Source organism: Suncus etruscus, chromosome 4 (assembly GCF_024139225.1).
Source record: "Suncus etruscus isolate mSunEtr1 chromosome 4, mSunEtr1.pri.cur, whole genome shotgun sequence".
Taxonomy (NCBI): Eukaryota; Metazoa; Chordata; class Mammalia; order Eulipotyphla; family Soricidae; genus Suncus; species Suncus etruscus.
In genome coordinates, this window is record NC_064851.1 from 99,512,266 (window position 1) to 99,532,971 (window position 20,706).

The 20,706-nt window shown below is 37.6% G+C and overlaps 1 protein-coding gene and 1 non-coding gene across 2 annotated transcripts; both read left to right on the forward strand.

The window, feature by feature from the left end:
• The first annotated feature begins 17,535 nt into the window (after positions 1–17,535).
• On the forward strand, positions 17,536–18,215 carry LOC126005832 (60S ribosomal protein L10a-like). The gene has a single exon (XM_049771144.1). It carries the CDS (start codon positions 17,548–17,550, stop codon positions 18,199–18,201), a length of 654 nt encoding a protein of 217 aa, XP_049627101.1. The 5' UTR covers positions 17,536–17,547; the 3' UTR covers positions 18,202–18,215.
• Positions 18,216–20,361: 2,146 nt separating this feature from the next.
• On the forward strand, positions 20,362–20,468 carry LOC126008465 (U6 spliceosomal RNA). Its single transcript, XR_007495794.1, has one exon. It is a non-coding gene; the product is annotated as a U6 spliceosomal RNA (small nuclear RNA).
• Positions 20,469–20,706: the final 238 nt, after the last annotated feature.

Below are 20,706 nucleotides of genomic sequence, written 5' to 3' on the forward strand. Positions count from 1 at the left end.
AGTGTCATTTAAATATACTTTTGCTCCACTGACCAATTGCTACTGTAGAAGGGATATATTTCTCTCTTTAAACTAGCTTATTTGCCTTGTGTGGAGAAAAAAAACCCAAAACATGAGAATGTATTGTAAAACCATAAACAATTAGATTTAATTCATCATAATATATTCATAGATAACATGGACCATTACCTCCATATTACTTTTTAAATTTGATGCCCTCTAGCGCTCCAGTATTTGTATAAACCCCCTCATTTGATTATGTGTTTATCTTGAGTGAAGTTTATTTCAAAGATGAGTGCTCCTGAGTTAGTTAGGAAAAGGTCAAATCTCTTCAATCAATTGGATGTACTTTAACTCAAAGCCTCAGAATTACTGATATTTTTGCTTAGAGATTTTTTTTTCACTTACAAGATAAGGCTAGGGAAGGAGAACAAGAAATCTGCTTTCTTCTACAGCACTTCAATGTTGGGAATGTTGGACTAGTAAACCATTAACTGAATACAAAAACATCATGAATCACATTTGTTTCTATGTTATCTGTCACTCTGAAAACTAAAAAAGGGAAGTAATGTATTTGTAGGTGCAGGTAATCCATTATTTCTGCATTTTCGGGACTGAAATAATTGGCAGTGTGAATCTGAAATATAGACATATAAAGTCACCCTTAGTTTGATGCCTTTGGGGGACATTCTATGCTCTCATTTATGTGATTCTTTTCAGACATCAAATATTACCTTACTGCAAAAAATATCAGAGGAAAAATAGCAAGCAGAAAAATGAAAAAAAAATCAGTTCATTACTTCTCTCTGTCTCTTATTGGACTCATGTGATTGTGTATCAGACTTTGTAGTGTCATTTCATTCCTTCCTCTGTATATGCCAAAATTAGCAAATGAAAAGCAAAATTCTAAAATGCGAGGAAAAACAACAATTATATAAGTATACACAAAAGTTTCTGGGGTTTCTAGCATATGATCTTTGGTAAATGTCCAGACTGCAGTAAATTTAAATGAATAGGATGTAGAACCATTTGTTTTCTTGTTGTTTTATTTTGGGTTCACACATGGTGACGTTCAGGGCTTACACCTGTCTGTACTTAAGTATCATTCCTGGCAGACTCAAGGGACCATATGGGGTGTTAGTATTTAACCTGATTTTTCCATGTTCAAGACAAGTATCCTATCTGTATTATCACTCTAGCTCTGGTTCTTTTACTGTTTTTAAAAGTACATATTTATTATAATTATTGTCTAAAGCATAAAGGGAAAGATATTCTGTCACCATTATTATTTTTTTCCATTTGTCTTTGAAAAAATTGGAAATAAAGAGGATTGCTTTATATATTCTTGAAAACGACATTTAATCCACAGTGAGTTCAAAAATCCTTAGACATTTTTCTCAAAGTTTCTATCAGAAAAAATTCATATGAGTCAAAAATTTATTTTAAAAAATGGCCAAGCCATTGCTCCTAGAAGAGTTATCTAAATGATTTGTCAGGTCAAGCAATCTGTCAACTATTTTTCTCCAGATCAGAGGATTAGGGTATCAAGCCAGAATCTTATCTCGTATAATGTTGAGCAAAGTTATTTTTGGAATCTGACAGAGAGCATGATTTGACTTTTCTAAAGGAGACCTTCTTGGACTTTTCTCCCCCAAACTGAGTGGATATTAAAGAAAAATAAAATTCCTATGCTAAAGTACAGCTTTAAAAGTGAACACGCAGTTTGACTACATTCACAGTAAGTCTTCAATGCTTTCTCCATTAAATAAAGAGATTGCAAATTAAAATACTCAGAAATTGCAGTTGACATTCAGAAACTCATTATCTTCATTCTTTATAAAAATCACCATAGCAATTAGTTTAAACTTTAATTGGCCAAAATTGTTCATCATTAAAAATCCTGATTTTTTTTTAAAAGATTATATCTTTTTCTGCTTCGGACTTACATTTTTTTTTTTTTTTTTTTTTTTTTTTTAGTTTTTTGGGTCACACCCGGCGGTGCTCAGGGGTTACTCCTGGCTCTATGCTCAGAAATAGCTCCTGGCAGGCACGGGGGACCATATGGGACACCGGGATTCGAACCAACCACCTTTGGTCCTGGATCGGCTGCTTGCAAGGCAAACACCGCTGTGCTATCTCTCCGGGCCCCGCATTTTTTAGAATTTTAAATCATTCCTTTACTAGTTCCTGAATTATCAAACACATTTGCATTTACATTTTTGCCTGTCCAAAAGAGATATTCCTTTTTTGAACTCTACTTTCCATGCTCTCATCTGTTTGGTTCATATGTCTTTGAATATTTTGTTCGAATCAGTAATATATTGCATGACAGTCTGTATTTCCCAAGAGAAATTAGAAAAATTTACATAGAGATTCAATTTAAATTTATTACATTTACAGATCTCAGCTGGAATCTTTTTTTGGGAGGTGGATGTTGTGGTCATTATATAATTAATTCTAGTTTAAATCATTTAGTTAAAAATTAGTTAGCAGCTTAAATTTAGTCACTATTTTTCATCCAGTGAAAACTGTATTTTCTTCTTCTTCTTTTTTTAAACTTTTTAATTATCTTTATTTAAACACCATGGTTACAAATATAATTGTAGTTGTATGATTACAGTCATGTAAAGAACACCCCCCTTCACCAGTGCAGGATTCCCACCACCAATTTCCCAGATCTACCTACTCCCCACCCCACCCACACCTGTACTCGAGACAGGCTTTCTTTTTCCCTCATTCATTCACATTGTTATGATAGTTTTCAGTGTAGTTATTTCTCTAACTGCACTTATCACTCTATGTGGTGAGCTTCATGTGATTAGCTGCACCTACATGGGAGAATGGGGGGAAGTAAGGGTTGGGACTGAGGCAGTAAAATATTAGAAATGAGCTTTGTAGGGCAGTATCAAGGTCCCAATACAAGATGGATATTATGGATATATATAGAATATATGCATACAATACTATCAATATGAAAACAAAGAGAAAAAATTTCCACTGACTGTCCCAACATAAACCAGTGCTAGAACAGCCTGCCCTCCTCCCAGAGCGCATACCCCTTAGTATTTCTTTCTTCTTGTATTTAGTCAATCACTTTTTTCATTCAATATCTTCCAGAGCTGAACGAGCAGCTGGAACAAGCAGAGGTAAGCAATGTGTTATATGATGTCAAAGTGCAAAAACAAAATAAAAGCAGTGTATTTGATAATAAGAAAACAAAGGTTGTCAAATATTTTGAACATGCTGGGGATCCAAAAGAAAGTATTAGTAGTACCATTTGGAAAGAGGGTGCTGAAACTGAAGTCTGCTTGGAACAAATGATAATTGACCTGAGAGTTCAAGGAAGTGTTTGCCAGATGGTTAATGGTAATGAAGGTACAATCATTACAGAAGAAGAGTCCTAAGAAAAATCCCGCCAGGAAACTACAGGATGAATTTGGTAACAAGTAGCACATCTTGGAAAGCAGATGAGGGTGTAGGTATAAGAATAAGGAAAGGCTTACTTAGTAGATTATTTTAAGATAGCACAAGTTTATCTTTATTTGTTGTTGTTTATTTTGTTTGGGGCCAGTCCTGGCAGTGCTTACCATCCCAGATGGTTCACCAACTCTGCCAGGAAGTGCTAGGAGTAACTCTGTACACAGTAACTCAGTACTCAGTGCAGTGTTAGGAGTAACCCATGTGCACTGCCAGGAGTATCCTCAAAACAAAACAAACAACAATAAATAAAAACAGACAGACTCATGAAATAAGTGGAAAAATCATACCAAATTGCAAATATAAAATATGCATTGAGCTTATTACATTAATATACAGAGACAAGAGATTTGAACACCAGGAGGACCAGCTCATGACAAGAAGCTTGCACAAAGAGTGGTGAATGCAGCTAGAGCACTAACCACAATGACAACTACCATGACAATGATAGTGAGGGAGAAAGGCAGAATGACTGTCAGAGAAACAGGCAGGGGGTTGGGGTGGGGAAAGAAAATGCAGGACATTGGTGGGGGGAAGATTGCACTGGTGAAGGGTGGTGTGCATTCTATGACTGAAACCCCAGTATGAAATTTTTTTGTAAACAGTGATTAAATAAAAATAAATAAAAAACCCTAAACCTCCCCCTACACCTAAACTAATCCTGTCTTAACCCTAACCCTAACATTAATCTAATATCTTAGCCTACCCAACGCTAAACCTAACAATAACACTTACACTAACCATAATCTAAACCTAACTTTAAACTTAAACCTAACTGTAATCCTAATACTATCACTAACCCTAATCTAACCAAAACCCTAACCCTAACCCATAAACCATAACTAAAATCTTTAACCTTACACTAATCATAACCATAACTATAACCTTCATCCCTAATCTTAATCATAACCTAAACCTAATCTTAAATCTAAAACTAATACTAATTTTAAAACTTAACCAAAAATATGCATTGACCATATTAGAAAAACAAACTTCAAAACAAAAGTGAAATCAAATGATAAATGAAATTAAAAATAAACATTAGGATATTAATATGAACTCTTAATTCATTAAAGAAATATAGCAATTATATATGTATGAACATAATACTGAATCTTTAATACTCTTGAAAAAATATGCAAGTAAAACAGAGAAATAGGCATAGTATTCATATAATACTTTTTCTCATTAAAATAGAAAAATATATCAACAAATTTGCCCAGAAATTGAAGGATGTAGAATAATTTTATGCATATATGATACAGTCACTCATTCAAACAAATAAAATGTTAGAACTTAAACATAAATAAATGATTAAAGTTTGTAAAATTCCTGAGTATATTTTAATGGCAATAAATGTAAATTAGAAATAATGAGATCCTTGGAAAACAAATCTTTAAAATAGATTTAAAAGAAATATAATCCTATTAATGCATGGGTCCAAGGTGAAATGAAAAAGGAATATTAAAGTAAGTAAATGATACAAAATTACAACATATGAGAATTTTTGGGGAGAAGTGTGGAGCTTGATCACAGTTTCTCAAATCACTGCCACGGCTGTGTGTTTTAGGGCCAATCCCATCCAGAGGCTTCTTCTGAAGCCTCGTGATCAGAGGTGAGGTGGCACCACTAAAGAAAGGCTGAGCCAGAGGAACCCAGCCATTGAGTGAAGTAGAGTGGCTGCACACATCTCCTACTTAATGAACCCTAGTGTAACACACAGAAAAAATATCACACTACATGCGCAACAACGGTTAACAAGCATAGAGAATGAAGATGTTTCACCTCTGATGACCGGAAAAGTGGCTACCAACTAGCTAGCTCTCAGATAAGAAGTTTAGAGAAGAAATATGGGGGATGTTCATAAAACTCAAAGAAGACACAGATAAAGCTGAATAAACCACAAATACGAATCAAGGGAATATGAAAATAGAAATCAGGACCTGTCTGCCTGTGCTTCTGACTCCCCGAAGGTTTCCTTAGAGGCCTAGGGAGCGCACCCCCAAAAAACTGCATTTTGAAGCTGCTGAGTAAGTACATTCTGGCTGCGGAGGTTGCTGTCCAATAAGCTGAGGTCTCTGGCCTATGAAGGCTCCGCCCTGCTGTGCCTTTGTTCACACTGAGGACTGTCAACTAGAGGCAGCAGAAGAGTTCACTTCACAGCCACGCACTCTTTCTAACCAATGAACCCCACAACAACATGCAGAAAAAACCACACTACAAGCGTAACAATGGGGAAACCTTGCAGGCAAACACCATCCACAAAGAATGAAGATGAAAGCTCGGATGACCTAATAAATTCCAACCACCTGATTAACATTTCAGATAAGGAGTTTAGAACAGAAATATGGAATATGTTTGTAGAACTCAAAAAATGCATAGATCAATCTGAAGAGAACACAAAGACAGAAATCAAAAAACTCCAAACTGAAATAACAGATCTGAAAAAACACGGTTGCTCAACTGAAAACCTCAATGGATAGCCTCGCCAACAGGGAATCAGCAGCTGAGGAGAGAATCAGAATACCGGAAGATGTGATGCAGAAAAACTCAACATAACAGAAGAAATTGGAAAAGAACCTTAAGACAAACGAACAGGCAATGGAAAAAGTACTCAAGGCATGCAAACAGATGAAAATAGAAGTCTTTGATAAACTCAACAGAAACAACATAAGAATCATTGGAGTCCCAGAAATCCAGGAAGGAGATCTACAGGAAGAATCAACTGTCAAAGACATCATCAAAGAGATACTCCCAGAGTTAAAGACTACATGCAATCAAATCCTGCATGCCTGAAGAGTACCAGCTAAAAGAGACCCCCAAAACAAAACAAAACACTCCAAGACATATTATCGTTACAATGACAAATCCCATAGCTAGAGATAGAATGCTGAAAGCAGCACGATCAAAAAAGGAAATTACAGGCCCGGAGAGATAGCACAGTGGCGTTTGCCTTGCAAGCAGCCAATCCAGGACCAAAGGTGGTTGGTTTGAATCCCGGTGTCCCACATGGTCCCCCGTGCCTGCCAGGAGCTATTTCTGAGCAGACAGCCAGAAGTAACCCCTGAGCATCGCCGGGTGTGGCCCAAACACCAAAAAAAAAAAAAGGGAAATTACATTCAAAGGAGGATCCCTAAGACTTACAGCAGACATGTCACAAGAAACTCTCAAGGCCAGAAGACATGGTGGGATATTGTGACAAGACTGAATGAAATAAATGCCTCACCAAGAATACTGCACCCAGCCTGACTCACATTCAGGTTTGAAGGAAGAATACACAACTTCATGGATAAACACAGCTCAGAAACTTCACAGATGATAAACCAGCTTTAAAGGGAAAACTGCAGGTCTACTCCAAGACAAGAGAGACCAACAAATACAGCAAACTTATCTACAAAGATGACATTAAATCCTATGACAATCATCTCCCTCAATGTCAATGGACTAAATTCACTATTAAAAGACACAGAGTGGCAAAATGGGTCAAAAAGATGAATCCAACCTTCTGCTGCCTACAAGAAACACATCTGAATAGTCTGAACAAACATAGACTTAAAATCAATGGCTGGAGGAAAACCATCCAAGCAAACACCACCCTCAAAAAAGCTGGGGTGGCCATATTAATATCTGATGGCACCAACTTTATACTCAGAAAAGTGGTAAGGGACAAAGATGGACACTATGTACTAATAAAGGGATATGTGCAACAGGAAGAAATCAGACTATTAAACATATATGCACCAATGAAAGACCAGCGAATTATCTAATACAATTACTGACAAATCTGAAAGTAGAAATCAATAATAACACAATCATTGTGGGAGACCTCAACACGGCCCTATCAACACTTGATAGGTCAACCAGACTGAAACCCAACAAAAACATACTAGCCCTGAAAAGAGTTATGAAAGAGGACCAGTAGATATAGACAGGACACTCCGTACCAGAAAACCTGGATACACATTCTTTTCCAATGTACATGGGTCATTCTCCAGAATAGACTACATGCTGACACATAAAACATACCTCCATAAAATCAAGAGGATAGAAATCTTGCAGGCTACCTTTGCTGACCACAAACCTCTGAAATTAGATGTGAACTACAAAGCCACACAGAAGAAAAACTTTAACAATTGGAAATTAAACACCCTGCTACTGAACAACCAGTGGGTCCGAGATGAAATAAAAAAGGAAATTAAAACTTTTCTGGAAACAAATGATAATGAAGACACAAACTGCCAGAATCTATGGGACACAGCAAAAGCAGTCTGAATGGAAAATTTATAGCCATACAAGCACACATCAGGAAGGAAGGAAGAAGGAACATACCTGAATAACTTAATGACACAGCTAAAAAAATTAGAAAATGACCAACAAAAGGAACCAAAAATAGGGAGACAGAAGGAAATAACAAAGCTGAAAGCAGAACTCAATGAAGTGGAAAACCAAAAGCAATCCGAAAGATCAACAAAAGCAGAAGCTGGTTCTTTGAAAAAAATAAATAAGATTGATAGACCATTGGAAAAAACAAAGAAAGAGAGAGGGAAATCTGATAACCCATATTAGAAATGAAAAGGGGGATTTCACGACAGAAGTTGCAGAGATCCAAAGGGTCATCAGAGACTACTTTGAGAAACTTTATGCTACTAAACATGAGAACCTAGAAGAAATAGAAAATTTCTTGGACACTTATAACCTTCCACATTTAAGTAAGGAGGATGTAGCATATGTAAACTCCCCCATCACTAATGAGGAAATTGAAACTGTAATCAAACATCTGCCCAAAAGGAAAAGCCCAGGCCCAGATGGTTTTCCTAATGAATTTTTTCAAATCTTTCAAGAGGAGCTACTACCAATCCTAGCCAAGCTCTTCCATGAAATTGAAAAAAAAGGGAACACTCCCAAACAGCTTTTATGAAGCTAACATCACCTTGATACCAAAACCAGACAGAGATGCTGCCAAAAAAAGAAAATTACAGACCAATATCCCTGATGAATGCTGATGCAAAGATCTTCAACAAAATCCTGGTAAATAGGATCCAATGCATCATCAAGAAGATCATACACTATGACCAAGTAAGTTTCATCCCAGGAATGCAAGGATGGTTTAACATCCATAAATCTATCAACATCATACACAACATCAACAATAAAAAAAATAAAAATCACATGATCATATCAATAGATGCAGAGAAAGCATTTGATAAGGCCCAACACCCATTCTTGATCAAAATTCTCAGCAAGACGGGAATGGAAGGAACCTTTCTCAATCTAGTTGAAGCCATCTACCACAAGCCAATGGCAAATATTATCTTCAATGGAGAAAAACTAAAAGCCTTCCCTCTAAATTCTGGTACAAGCCAAGGCTGTCCGCTCTCACCACTCCTCTTCAACATATTACTGGAAGTTCTTGCTATAGCAATCAGGCAAGAAAAAGATATCAAGCGAATCCCAATAGGAAAGGAAGAAGTCAAGCTCTCATTGTTTGCAGATGACATGATACTCTACTTAGAAAACATTAAAGACTCTACCAAAAATTTCTAGAAACAATAGATTCATATAGCAATTTGGCAGGCTACAAGATCAACCTATAGAAATCAGTGGCATTTTTATACACCAATAATGATAGGGGAAGAGATGGAATTCAGGAAGGCATTCCCATTCACAATAGTGCCACACAAACTCAAATATCTTGGGATCAACTTGACTAAAAATGTGAAGGACCTATACAAAGAAAACTATAAAGCCCTGCTCCAAGAAATAAGAGAGGACACACGGAAATGGCAACACATACCTGCTCATGAATTGGCAGGATTAACATCACTAAAATGGCAATACTTCCCAAAACATTATGCAGATTTAATGCGATCCCCTTAAAAATACCCATGGCATTCTTCAAAGAAGTGGATCAAACACTAAAGAAGTTCATTTGGAACAATAAACATCCTTGAATAACTAAAGCATTCCTAGGGAAAAGGAAAATGGGAGGCATTACTTTCCCCAACTTTAAACTGTACTACAAAGCAATAGTTATCAAAACAGCATGGTATTGGAATAAAGACAGACCCTCAGATCAGTGGTATAGGCTTGAGTTCTCAGAGAACGTTCCCCAGACATACAATTACCTAATTTTTGACAAAGGAGCAAGAGATCCTAAGTGGAGCAGGGAAAATCGCTTCAACAAGTGGTGCTGGTAGAACTGGTTAGTCACTTGCAAAAAAGCAAACATAGACCCCCCAGTTAATATCATGTACGAAGGTAAAATCCAAATGGATTAAAGACCTTGATATCAGACTGGATACCATAAGGTATATAGAATAACACGTTGGTAAAACACTGCATGACATTGAGTCTAAAGGCATCTTCAAGGAGAAAACTGCACTTTCCAAACTAGTGGAAGCAGAGATCAACAGATGGGAATACATTAAACTGAGAAGCTTCTGAACCTCAAAAGAAATAGTGCACAGAATACAAGAGTCACCCACCGAGTGGGAGAAACTATTCACCCAACACCCTTCAAATAAGGGACTAATATCCAAAATATACAGGGCACTGACAGAACTTTACAAGAAAAAAACATCTAATCCCGTCAAAAAATGGGGAGAAGAAATGAACAGACACTTTGATAAAAAAGAAATACAAATGGCCAAAAGGCACATGAAAAAATGCTCCTTGTCACTAGTCCTCAGGGAGATGCAAATCAAAACAATGATGAGATACCACCTCACACCACAGAGATTGGCGCACATCACAAAGAATGAGAACAATCAGTGCTGGCGGGGATGTGGAGAGAAAGGAACTCTTATCCATTGCTGGTGGGAATGCCATCTAGTACAGCCTCTATGGAAAGCGATATGGAGATTCCTTCAAATTCTGGAAATTGAGCTCCCATTCGACCCAGCTATTCCACCCCTAGGGATATACCCTAAGAATACAAGAATATAATCCAAAAACTCCTTCCTCACACCTATATTTATTGCAGCACTATTCACAATAGCCAGGCTCTGGAAACAACCAAGATGCCCTTCAACAGATGAATGGCTAAAGAAACTGTGGTACATATACACAATGGAATATTATGCAGCCATCAGGAGAGATGAAGTCATGAAATTTTCCTATACATGGATGTACATGGAATCTATCATGCTGAGTGAAATATGTCAGAGGCAGAGAGAGACGCAGAATAGTCTCACTCATCTATGGATTTTAAGAAAAATAAAAGTCATTTTTGTAACAATCCTCAGAGACAATGAGAGGAGGGCTGGAACACCAGCTCACTCCATGAAGCTCACCACAAAGAGTGGTGAGTACAGCTATAAAAATAACTACACAAAGAACTACCATAATGATGTGAATGAATGAGGGAACTGGAAAGCCTGTCTAGAGTACAGGGGGGTGGTGTGGGATGGAGGGAGATTGGGGACATTGGTGGTGGGAATGTTGCACTGGTGAAGGGGGTGTTCTTTACATGACTGAAACCTAATCACAATCATTTATGTTCAAATAAAGAAGAAAAAAATAAATAAAAGAAAGAAAGAAAAGAAAGAAAAAGAAAAGAAAATAGAAATCAGAAAACTCCAAACTGAAATAGTAGGACTGAAAAATTTAGAGGTGAAATGAAAATCTCACAGGAAAGCCTTTTGAAAGAGTAACAGCAGCTGAAGAGCAAATCAGTGAGCTGGAATATGAGATGCAATAACAATTCCTATAACAAAAGAGAATAGAAAAGAGCCTTAAAACAATTGATAAGACAATAGAAAAAATCCTCAAAGAATGTGAACAGATGAAAATAGAAGTTTGATAAATTCAACAGAAACAACATAAGAATCATTGGAGTCCCAGAGACCCAGGAAGAATGAACAGTCAAGGAAATTATTGCAGAGAAACTCTAGAGTTAAAGACTGCATACCACTAAAACCTGCAAGCCCAAAGCACTCCAAGACACACCCTAGTCACAATGATGAATCCCACAGATCGGGATAGAACACTGAAAGTAACAAGATCAAAAAGGGAAATTACATTTAAAGGCACATCCTACGATCTACAGGAGATATATCACAAGAAACTCTCAGGGCCAGAAAGCAGCGGTAGGATATAGTGACAAAATTCAATGAAATGAATGCTTGACCTAAATACTGCACCCTGCCAGACTCACTTTCAGGTTTGAAGGAAGGATACATAACTTTACAGATGAACAATAGTTCAGAAACTTTACAGACTCAAAAGTAGCCACAAAAGACCAAGTGATAAGTTTACTTTAAGAAAAGATAGACCAAAAGACACACCAAACTCCTACACAAAAATTGTATTAAATTCCACGACAATTATCTCTCAACATCAATGGAAAAAATGCACCAGTTAAAAGACAAGAGAGGAAAAATGGATGAAAAAGCTGAACCCAACATTTGGCTGGCTACAAGAAACACATCTGAATAGTTGGAGAAATGTAGAATCAAAATCAAAGGTTTGAGGATAATCATCCAAGCAAACAACTTCCTTTAAAAAGCTGGAGTGAGGGGCTGGAGTGGTGGTGCTAGAGGTAAGGCATCTGCCTTGCAAACTCTAGCCTAAGATGGACCGCAGTTTGATTCCCTAGTATCCCATATGGTCCCCCTTAAGCCAGGAGCAATTTCTGAGTGCATAGCCAGGAGTAACCCCTGAGCGTCAACGGGTGTAGCCAAAAAAAAAAAAAAAAGAATGAAAGAAAGAAAGAAAGAAAGAAAGAAAGAAAGAAAAAAAACAAAAAAGAAGCTTGAGTGACCATATTAATAACAGATGACACAAATTTTAGACCTAGAAAAGTTATAAGGGGAAAAGATGGACATTTCATAATAATCATCCCTGAGCACTGCTAGGTGTGACCCAAAAAACAAAACAAAAAAAAAATCAAGGGATACAGAAAACACAAAGATATCTCACTCGTAAACATATACTCATCCAATGAGTAGTCAGCCAAATATTTAATACAATTGAAGACAGATCTGAAAGAAGACAACAATAGCAACTTAATAGTAGTGGAAGACCTCAACACTGTCTTGTCACCCGTTGATAGGTCAACTAGGCTAACACCCAATAAGAATATACTAGCTCTGAAAAGAGAAATGGAAGAAACTGTTCTAGTAGATATATATAGGGCTCTCCATCCCCAGAAAAGTGTATACTCATTCTTCTCCAATGCACATGGGTCATTCTCTAGGATAAGCCACATGCTGGCTTATAAAACATACCTCCATAATATCAAAAGGATAGAAATTGTACAGACTACCTTCTCAGATCACTAGGCACAGAAATTAGAAGTGGATTACAAAGGGACACAGAATAGAAATTTTAAAACCTAGAAATTTATCAGCTCACTACGTTACAACCAGTGGGTCACAGATGAAATCAAAGAGGAATTTAATAGCTTCCTGGAAACAAATGCGAATGAGGACATAAGTTATAGAATTTATGGACACAGAAAACGTGGTACTAAGAGGAAAATTTATAGCTTTGCAGGCACACATCAGGAAGGGAAGGAAGAAGGGCCCTAAATAAATAACTTAATGATGCAGCTTATAAAATTAGAAAATGATCAACAAAAGGAAGCAAAAATAGGTAGGTAAAAGGAAATAACAAAGCTTAGAGTAGGGCCCAGAGAAATAGCACAGTGGCGTTTGCCTTGCAAGCAGCCGATCCAGAACCAAAGGTGGTTGGTTCAAATCCCAGTGTCCCATATGGTCCCTCATACCTGCCAGGAGCTATTTCTGAGCAGACAGCCAGGAGTAACCCCTGAGCATCGCAGGGTGTGGCCCAAAAACAAAAAACAAAAACAAAAACAAAAAAAAACAAAAACAAAGATTAGAGTAGATATCAATGACTTAGAAATCAAAAAACAACCCGAAAGATCATCTAAGGCAAAAGTTGATTCTTTAAAAAAATTAAAGAAGATTGATAAATCACTTGCAAAGCTTATGGAAAAACAGAAAGAGAAAGTTAATAAATGGGATTAGAAATGAACAGGGGGAATCACGACAGATACTACAGAGATTCACAGGGTAATCAGAGGCTACTTTAAAAAACTATACCATGAAACATGAGAATCTGGAAAAATGATAAATTAATGGACTTTTATATTCTACAGTTTAATCTGGATAATCTATTATATCTAAACAAACCCATCACTATTGAGGAAATTTAAATGGTAATTAAAAGTCTTCTCAAAACAAAAGCCCAGGCCCAGGTGGCCTAACACATTCTTTCAAACCGTTCAAGAGGAATTACTACCAAACCTTTTCAGGCTCTATCAGGAAATTGAAGAAACAGAAACACTCCCAAATAGCTTTTATAAAGCTAAAATCATCCTGCTATCAAAAACATACAGAGATGCTACAAAAACAAAACAAAACAAAAACACTAAAGACCAATATCTTTGATGAACACAGAAGCAAATATCCTCAACAAAATCCTGACAAATAAGATCCAATACCTTATCATGAAAGTCATATACCATGACCATGTAGGTTTCATGCCAGGAATGCAAGGATGTTTTAACATATGTAAATCATTTTACATAGTACACAATATCAACGAAAGGAAAAATAAAAACTATATGATCATATCAATAGATGTGGAGAAGGCATTTGATGATGTCCAACCCCCATTCTAAAAACTCTCAACAAGATGGGAATCAAAGAAACTTTACTCAGTATAGTCAAGGACATCTGCCACAAGCCAATGGCAAATGTTATTCTCAATGGGGATAAACTAAAAGCTTTTCTTCTAAAATCTGGTACAAGACAAGGCTGACCCCTCTCACCACTCCTATTCAATTTAGTGCTGGAAGTTCTGTCCATACTTATTAGGCAAGTAAAAGATATCAAGGAGATCTAGATAAGAAAAGGAAGAAGTCAAGCTCTCACTTTTTGTAGACATGACACTATATTTAGAAAACCAGGGACCAGAATGGTAGCATAATGGTAGGTCGCTTGCCATGCATATGGTTGACCCATGATGGGCCTTGGTTTAATCCCTGGTATCCCATATAGTTGCCAAGGCTAGGAGTGAATTCTGAGTGCATAGCCAGGAGTAACCAATGAGCATCACCAAGTGTGGCCCAAAAATAAAAATAAAAACCAAAAACAAAACCCTAAAAACTCTACCAAAAAGATTCGAGAAACAATATATTTATATAGCAAAGTAGCAGGCATTAATTTTTTTTTTTTTTTTGGTTTTTGGGTCACACCTGGCAGTGCTCAGGAGTTATTCCTGGATCCAGGCTCAGAAATTGCTCCTGGCAGGCACGGGGACCATATGGGATGCCGGGATTTGAACCGATGACCTACATGAAAGGCAAACGCCTTACATCCATGCTATCTCTCCGGCCCCAGGCATTAATATTAATACATAAAAATCAATGACCTTCATATACACAAATAATGATAGAGAAGAATTCATCATTAAACAGTCTCATTCACATTAGTGCCACAGAAATCAAATATCTTGTAGTCAACTTAAAGAGGTGAAGGACCTATACAAAGAAAACTACATGGGCTGACCACTTAGTCCAGGAGAACAAGATTCCCCCCACACCAGGCGGGTCTTCAGGGCCACGCCTGATTAATCGGGCCCTGGGGGGAGGGGGTGAGAAATTCCTCCCTAGGCATCCAAAAACTACAGAGGCACAGCTGGGCTCAGAACACTCCGCATGCCAGGATTTCTGGGGTGTTTGACTGGTATGTTGGGGGCTCTGGGCAGGACAGCTAGCCATAGGCCCCCTGGGCTGACCACTTAGTCCAGGCAAACAAGATTCCCCCCACACCAGGCGGATCTTCAGGGCCACACCTGGTTAATCGGGCCCTGGGGGGGAGGGGGGAGAAATTCCTCCCTAGGCATCCAAAAACTACAGAACCGCGCGGGCGTGTACTTCATGTATTAAGAGTATTTCTTATTCTTTTGTTATGTTTTGCATATACAGAATGTTCATTTTGCATTCTGCCCTTTCCCACACCCCTATGAAGCTCTTTTTTACTCCTTAACTCTCTAACCCCCTCCCAAACGTCACTAACCTACATTACTCTTTTTAACTTCAGTAGTGTACAATCCTAATCACAGTCCAAAGCTGTGCATTGTGTATGACAACCCCAAACTGTTTTAAGATACATATAATGGACACATATTTCTTTGAATATTTTGTGTTTCTTCTCTGACAGCTATAATTCTTACTAAATGTTGTCTTATACAGTGACGATTCTAACCACTTTATATCTTCTCTTTTTGAGCTGTTTAACAAGGAATTTTGCTGAAAGAGTCCCCCAGTTTAATGCTTATGATTGAACCATATCATGGGAATAATTGGAATTGTTCTTATGGCCCCCATATGCGACAATAACACCACGTGGCATTGCTTCTTATTTGCATAGGCACATTAAAATGGGAAAATACTATACATACAAATAAGATCCTATCTAATAGAGATTGGAACACACAAATCTTGTAGTGCAAAGGGACCTTACACCCTGAACATTGACATAACGACCTGGCACAGACCTCAGAAAAAAGGGCATTTTCCATTTACCCCTGAACCAGGGAAGCCATCCACAAAACATCCAGGCTGGTCTTTAACAAATCCTGGAAGCAATCCTCTACCACGGAAGACCCTACACTGCTCAGACATCGACCTGCTCAAAAGAGACTTCCCTTAACACTGAGAAGACTTAACAACAACAACGACCTGCTTATAGGACAGGGCTCCCTGCATTGCCCTTTGATTGTGAGGTGAAAGGAGAGGACGCTCCACATCCTGACTTCAATGTAGGATATAAAGATTTCAGGATCTTTAATACAGAAACATGATACCAACAACAGAGACTGTGTGAAAAATAAAAGTGTGTTGGCACTACAGACAATGTCTTGGATTGGATGATCTAGCTTGCCTGGAGCCTAGAGTTGGTCTTGTGCCAAGAAACTTCAGGGGTCGGGTCTCTTTGTATTTAGGCCAAGGTTATTTCTTTCCATGTCCCTCATATTTTGGTGGGCCTATGCAAACAACAATTGCCACTCTAACACCATTTTTACTGTGCTCCTTTGACTCTAATCCTTAAAAAGAACCCACTTAAATTTTGAGGTTAACTTAAGCTAATATGCATGTACATGGAAATGTAAGAAAATACTATGCCTGTAATGTTTAAGGAGTTATGTAAGTTTTATGGCTTTGGATTGCCTTGTGTGCTGTTAAGAAATATTATAATGTGTTACAATCTGGGGACTTGAGGGACAAAGTAATTGTATATGGATTCTGTCTTATTTATCTTAATGTTCTTTGGCTGAAATTTCAAAGTTAAGATATCAGCAAGGGGACTTCTGAGAATTATGTTATGGGTGATTGTCCTTCCACTGTAACTTTACCTTGTCCTCTTTCTTTGCATCCTTGTTCTCATAATTAAAAATAAAAATTAAAAAAAAAGAAAACTACAAAACCCTGCTTCAAAAAATAAAAGGGGACACAAGGAAATGGTGACACTTACCCTGCCCATAGATTGGCAGGTTTAACATAATTAAAATGGCAATATACCCCAAAGCATGTTAATATTTAGTGAAATCCCTCTAAGTAAACCCATGACATCCTTCAAAGAATTGAAGTAAACACTCCTGAAATTCATTTGGAACAATAAACACCCATGAATAGCTAGAGCAACATTGGGAAAAGTAATATGGGAGGCATCACTTTCTTCAGCTTAAAATTTTACTGCAAAGCTATAGTCATTAAAACAGCATGGTATTGGAATAAAGACAGACCCTCAGAAGAGTGGAATACACTAGAATAGTCAGAAAATGTTCCCCGGACATACAATCAGTTAATCTTTGATAAAGGTGCAAGAAATGTAAAATGGAACAAGGAAAGCCTCTTCAACAAGTGGTGTTGAGATATTTACAAAAAAGTGAATTTGGATCTACTTCCATCTAACACCACTCATAAAAATTAAATTTAAATTGATTAGGACCTTGATATCAGACCAGAAATCATAAAGTATATAAAATTATAATATTAAATTATAATATATAAAATTATAATATACCGCGGCGGCAGGCACCATGAGCAGCAAAGTCTCCCGCGACACCCTGTATGAAGCGGTGCGGGAAGTCCTGCATGGGAATCAGCGCAAGCGTCGGAAGTTTCTGGAGACGGTGGACCTGCAGATCAGCCTGAAGAACTACGACCCGCAGAAGGACAAGCGTTTCTCGGGCACCATCAGGCTCAAGTCCACCCCTCGCCCCAAGTTTTCCGTGTGTGTCTTGGGGGACCAGCAGCACTGCAATGAGGCCAAGGCTGTGGATATCCCCCACATGAACATAGAGGCACTGAAGAAACTCAACAAGAATAAGAAGCTGGTGAAAAAGTTGGCCAAGAAGTACGATGCCTTTCTGGCCTCTGAGTCTCTAATCAAGCAGATCCCCAGAATTCTGGGCCCTGGCCTGAATAAGGCTGGCAAGTTCCCTTCTCTGCTGACCCACAATGAAAACATGGTGGCCAAGGTTGATGAATTGAAGTCCACAATCAAGTTCCAAATGAAGAAGGTGCTGTGTCTGGCAGTGGCTGTTGGGCATGTGAAGATGAAAGATGATGAGCTTGTGTACAACATCCATTTGGCTGTCAACTTCCTGGTGTCATTGCTCAAGAAGAATTGGCAGAATGTCCGGGCTTTATACATCAAGAGCACCATGGGCAAGCCCCAGCACCTGTATTAAGGGGCAATTAAATAAACCCTAGTGTTGCCATGTTAAAAAAAATCATTTATAAAGTATATAGAATAACTTGTAGGTAAAACACTCCATAAAGATTAAAGGCATTTTCTTTTATTTTAATTTTTTTATTTTGAATTATGAGAACAAAAGATGCAAAGAAAGAGGACAAGGTAAAGTTACAGTGGAAGGACAATCATCCATAACATAATTCTCAGAAGAAGTCCCCTTGCTGATATCTTAACTTTGAACTTTCAGCCAAAGAACGTTAAGATAAATAAAACAGAACCCATGTACAATTACTTTGTCCCTCAAGTTCCCAGATTGTAACACATTATAATATTTCTTAACAGCACACAAGGCAATCTAAAGCCATAAAACTTACGTAACTCCTTAAACAGTAGAGGCATAGTATTTTTTAAAGTTCCATGTACATGCATATTAGCTTAAGTTAACCTCAAATTTTAAGTGGGTGTTTTTAAAGATTAGAGTCAAAGGAGCACAGTAAAAATGGTGTTAGAGTGGCAATTATTGTTTGCATAGGCCCACCAAAATATGAGAGGCATGGAAAGGAATAACCTTGGCCTAAATACAAAGAGATCCTACCCCTGAAGTTTTTTGGCATAAGACCAACTCTAGGCTTCAGGCAAGTTATCGTCCGATCCAAGACATTGTCCGTAGTGCCAACACACTTTTCACACAGTCTCTGTTGTTGGTATCATGTTTCTGTATTAAAGATTCTGGAATCTGCATATCTTACATTGAAGTCATGATGTGGAGTGTCTTCTCGTTTCACCTCACCATGAAAGGGCAATGCAGGAAGCCCTGTCCTGTAAGCAGGTCGTTGTTGTTAAGTCTTCTCAGTGTTAAGGGAAGTCTCTTTTGAGCAGGTCGATGTCTGAGCAGTGGTAGGGTCTTCCGTGGTAAAGGATTGCTTCCAGGTGATGTTATAGACAAACCTCACAATTAAGGGGCAATACAGCAGGCCCTGTCCAGTAAGCAGGCCATTGTTCTTGTTAAGTCTTCTCAGTGTTAAGGGAAGTCTCTTTTGAGTAGATCGATGTCAGATCAGCTGTAGGGTCTTACCTGGTAGAGGAATGCCTCCAGGTGATGTTATATACAACCTTGGATGTTTTGTAGATGTCTTCTCTAGATCAGGGGTGAATGGAGAATGCCCATTCTTCTGAGGCCTGTGCCAGGTCTTTATGTCAATGTTCAGGGTGTAAGGTCTCATTGCACTACAAGATTTGTGTGTTCCCATCTCTATTAGATAAGAACTTATTGGTATGTATAGTATTTTCCCATTTTAGTGTGCCTAAGCAAACAAGAAATAAAGCCACGTGGTGCTATCAGATATATGGGGGCATAAGAACATTTGATTAAAGCCATTTTCAAGAAGGAAACAACACTGTCCAAAAAAGTGGAAGCAGAGAAAAACAGATGACTATATTAAATTGATAAGTTTCTGCTCCTCATAGGGAATAATGCCTATGATACAAAGCTAGCCTCAGAAAGGGAGAAACTATAAACCCAATACCCATAAGACAAGGGGCTAATATCGAAGATATACAAGTTACTGACAAAACTTAATAAGAAAAAAATCTAACCCCATCAAAATTTGGGGAGAAGAAATGAACAATTTCTCAAAGAAAAAATACAAATGGTCAAAAGGTACATGAGAAAATGTTTCATATCACTAATCATCAGAGATGCAAATCAAAACATCTCGCACCACAAAAACTGGCATACATCACAAAGAACAAGAACAATTATTGCTTGCAGAAATGTAGGAAGAAAGTAACTCTCATTCACTGCTGGTGCAAATGCTATTTAGTCCAGCCTTTATGTAAAACAATATGGAGATTCCTCAAAAAACTGGAAATTGAACTCCCATATGATCCAGCTATACCACTTCTAGGGATATACCCTAGGAACACAAAAACACAACACAAAAATGCCTTCCTCATACATATATTCATTGTAGTACTATTTACAATAGTCAGACTCTGGAAACAACCCAGATATACTTCAACATTGAGTGTCAAAAAAAACTGTGGTTCAGTTTATACACAATGGAATAATATGCAGCCATCAGGAGAGGTGAAGTCATAAAATTTTCCTGTACATGAATGATCATGGAGTAGGAGGATTAACATAATTAAAATGGTGCTCGCTTCGGCAGCACATATAATTAAATTGGAACGATACAGAGAAGATTAGCATGGTCCTTGTGCAAGGATGACACGCAAATTCATGAAGCGTTCCATATTTAAAAAAAAAAAAACAATTAAAACGGCAATTCTCCCAAAGCTTTAAAAAGATTTAATGCAATTTCTCTAAGTACATCCATGATATTCTTCAAAGAAGTGAATGAAACACTCCTGAAATTTATTTGTAACAAAAAAACACCCATAATTAGCTAAAGCAATCTTTAGGAAAAAGAAGATGAGAGGCATCACTTTCCCCAACTTTAAATTGTACTACAAAGCAATAGTCATTAAAACAGCAAGA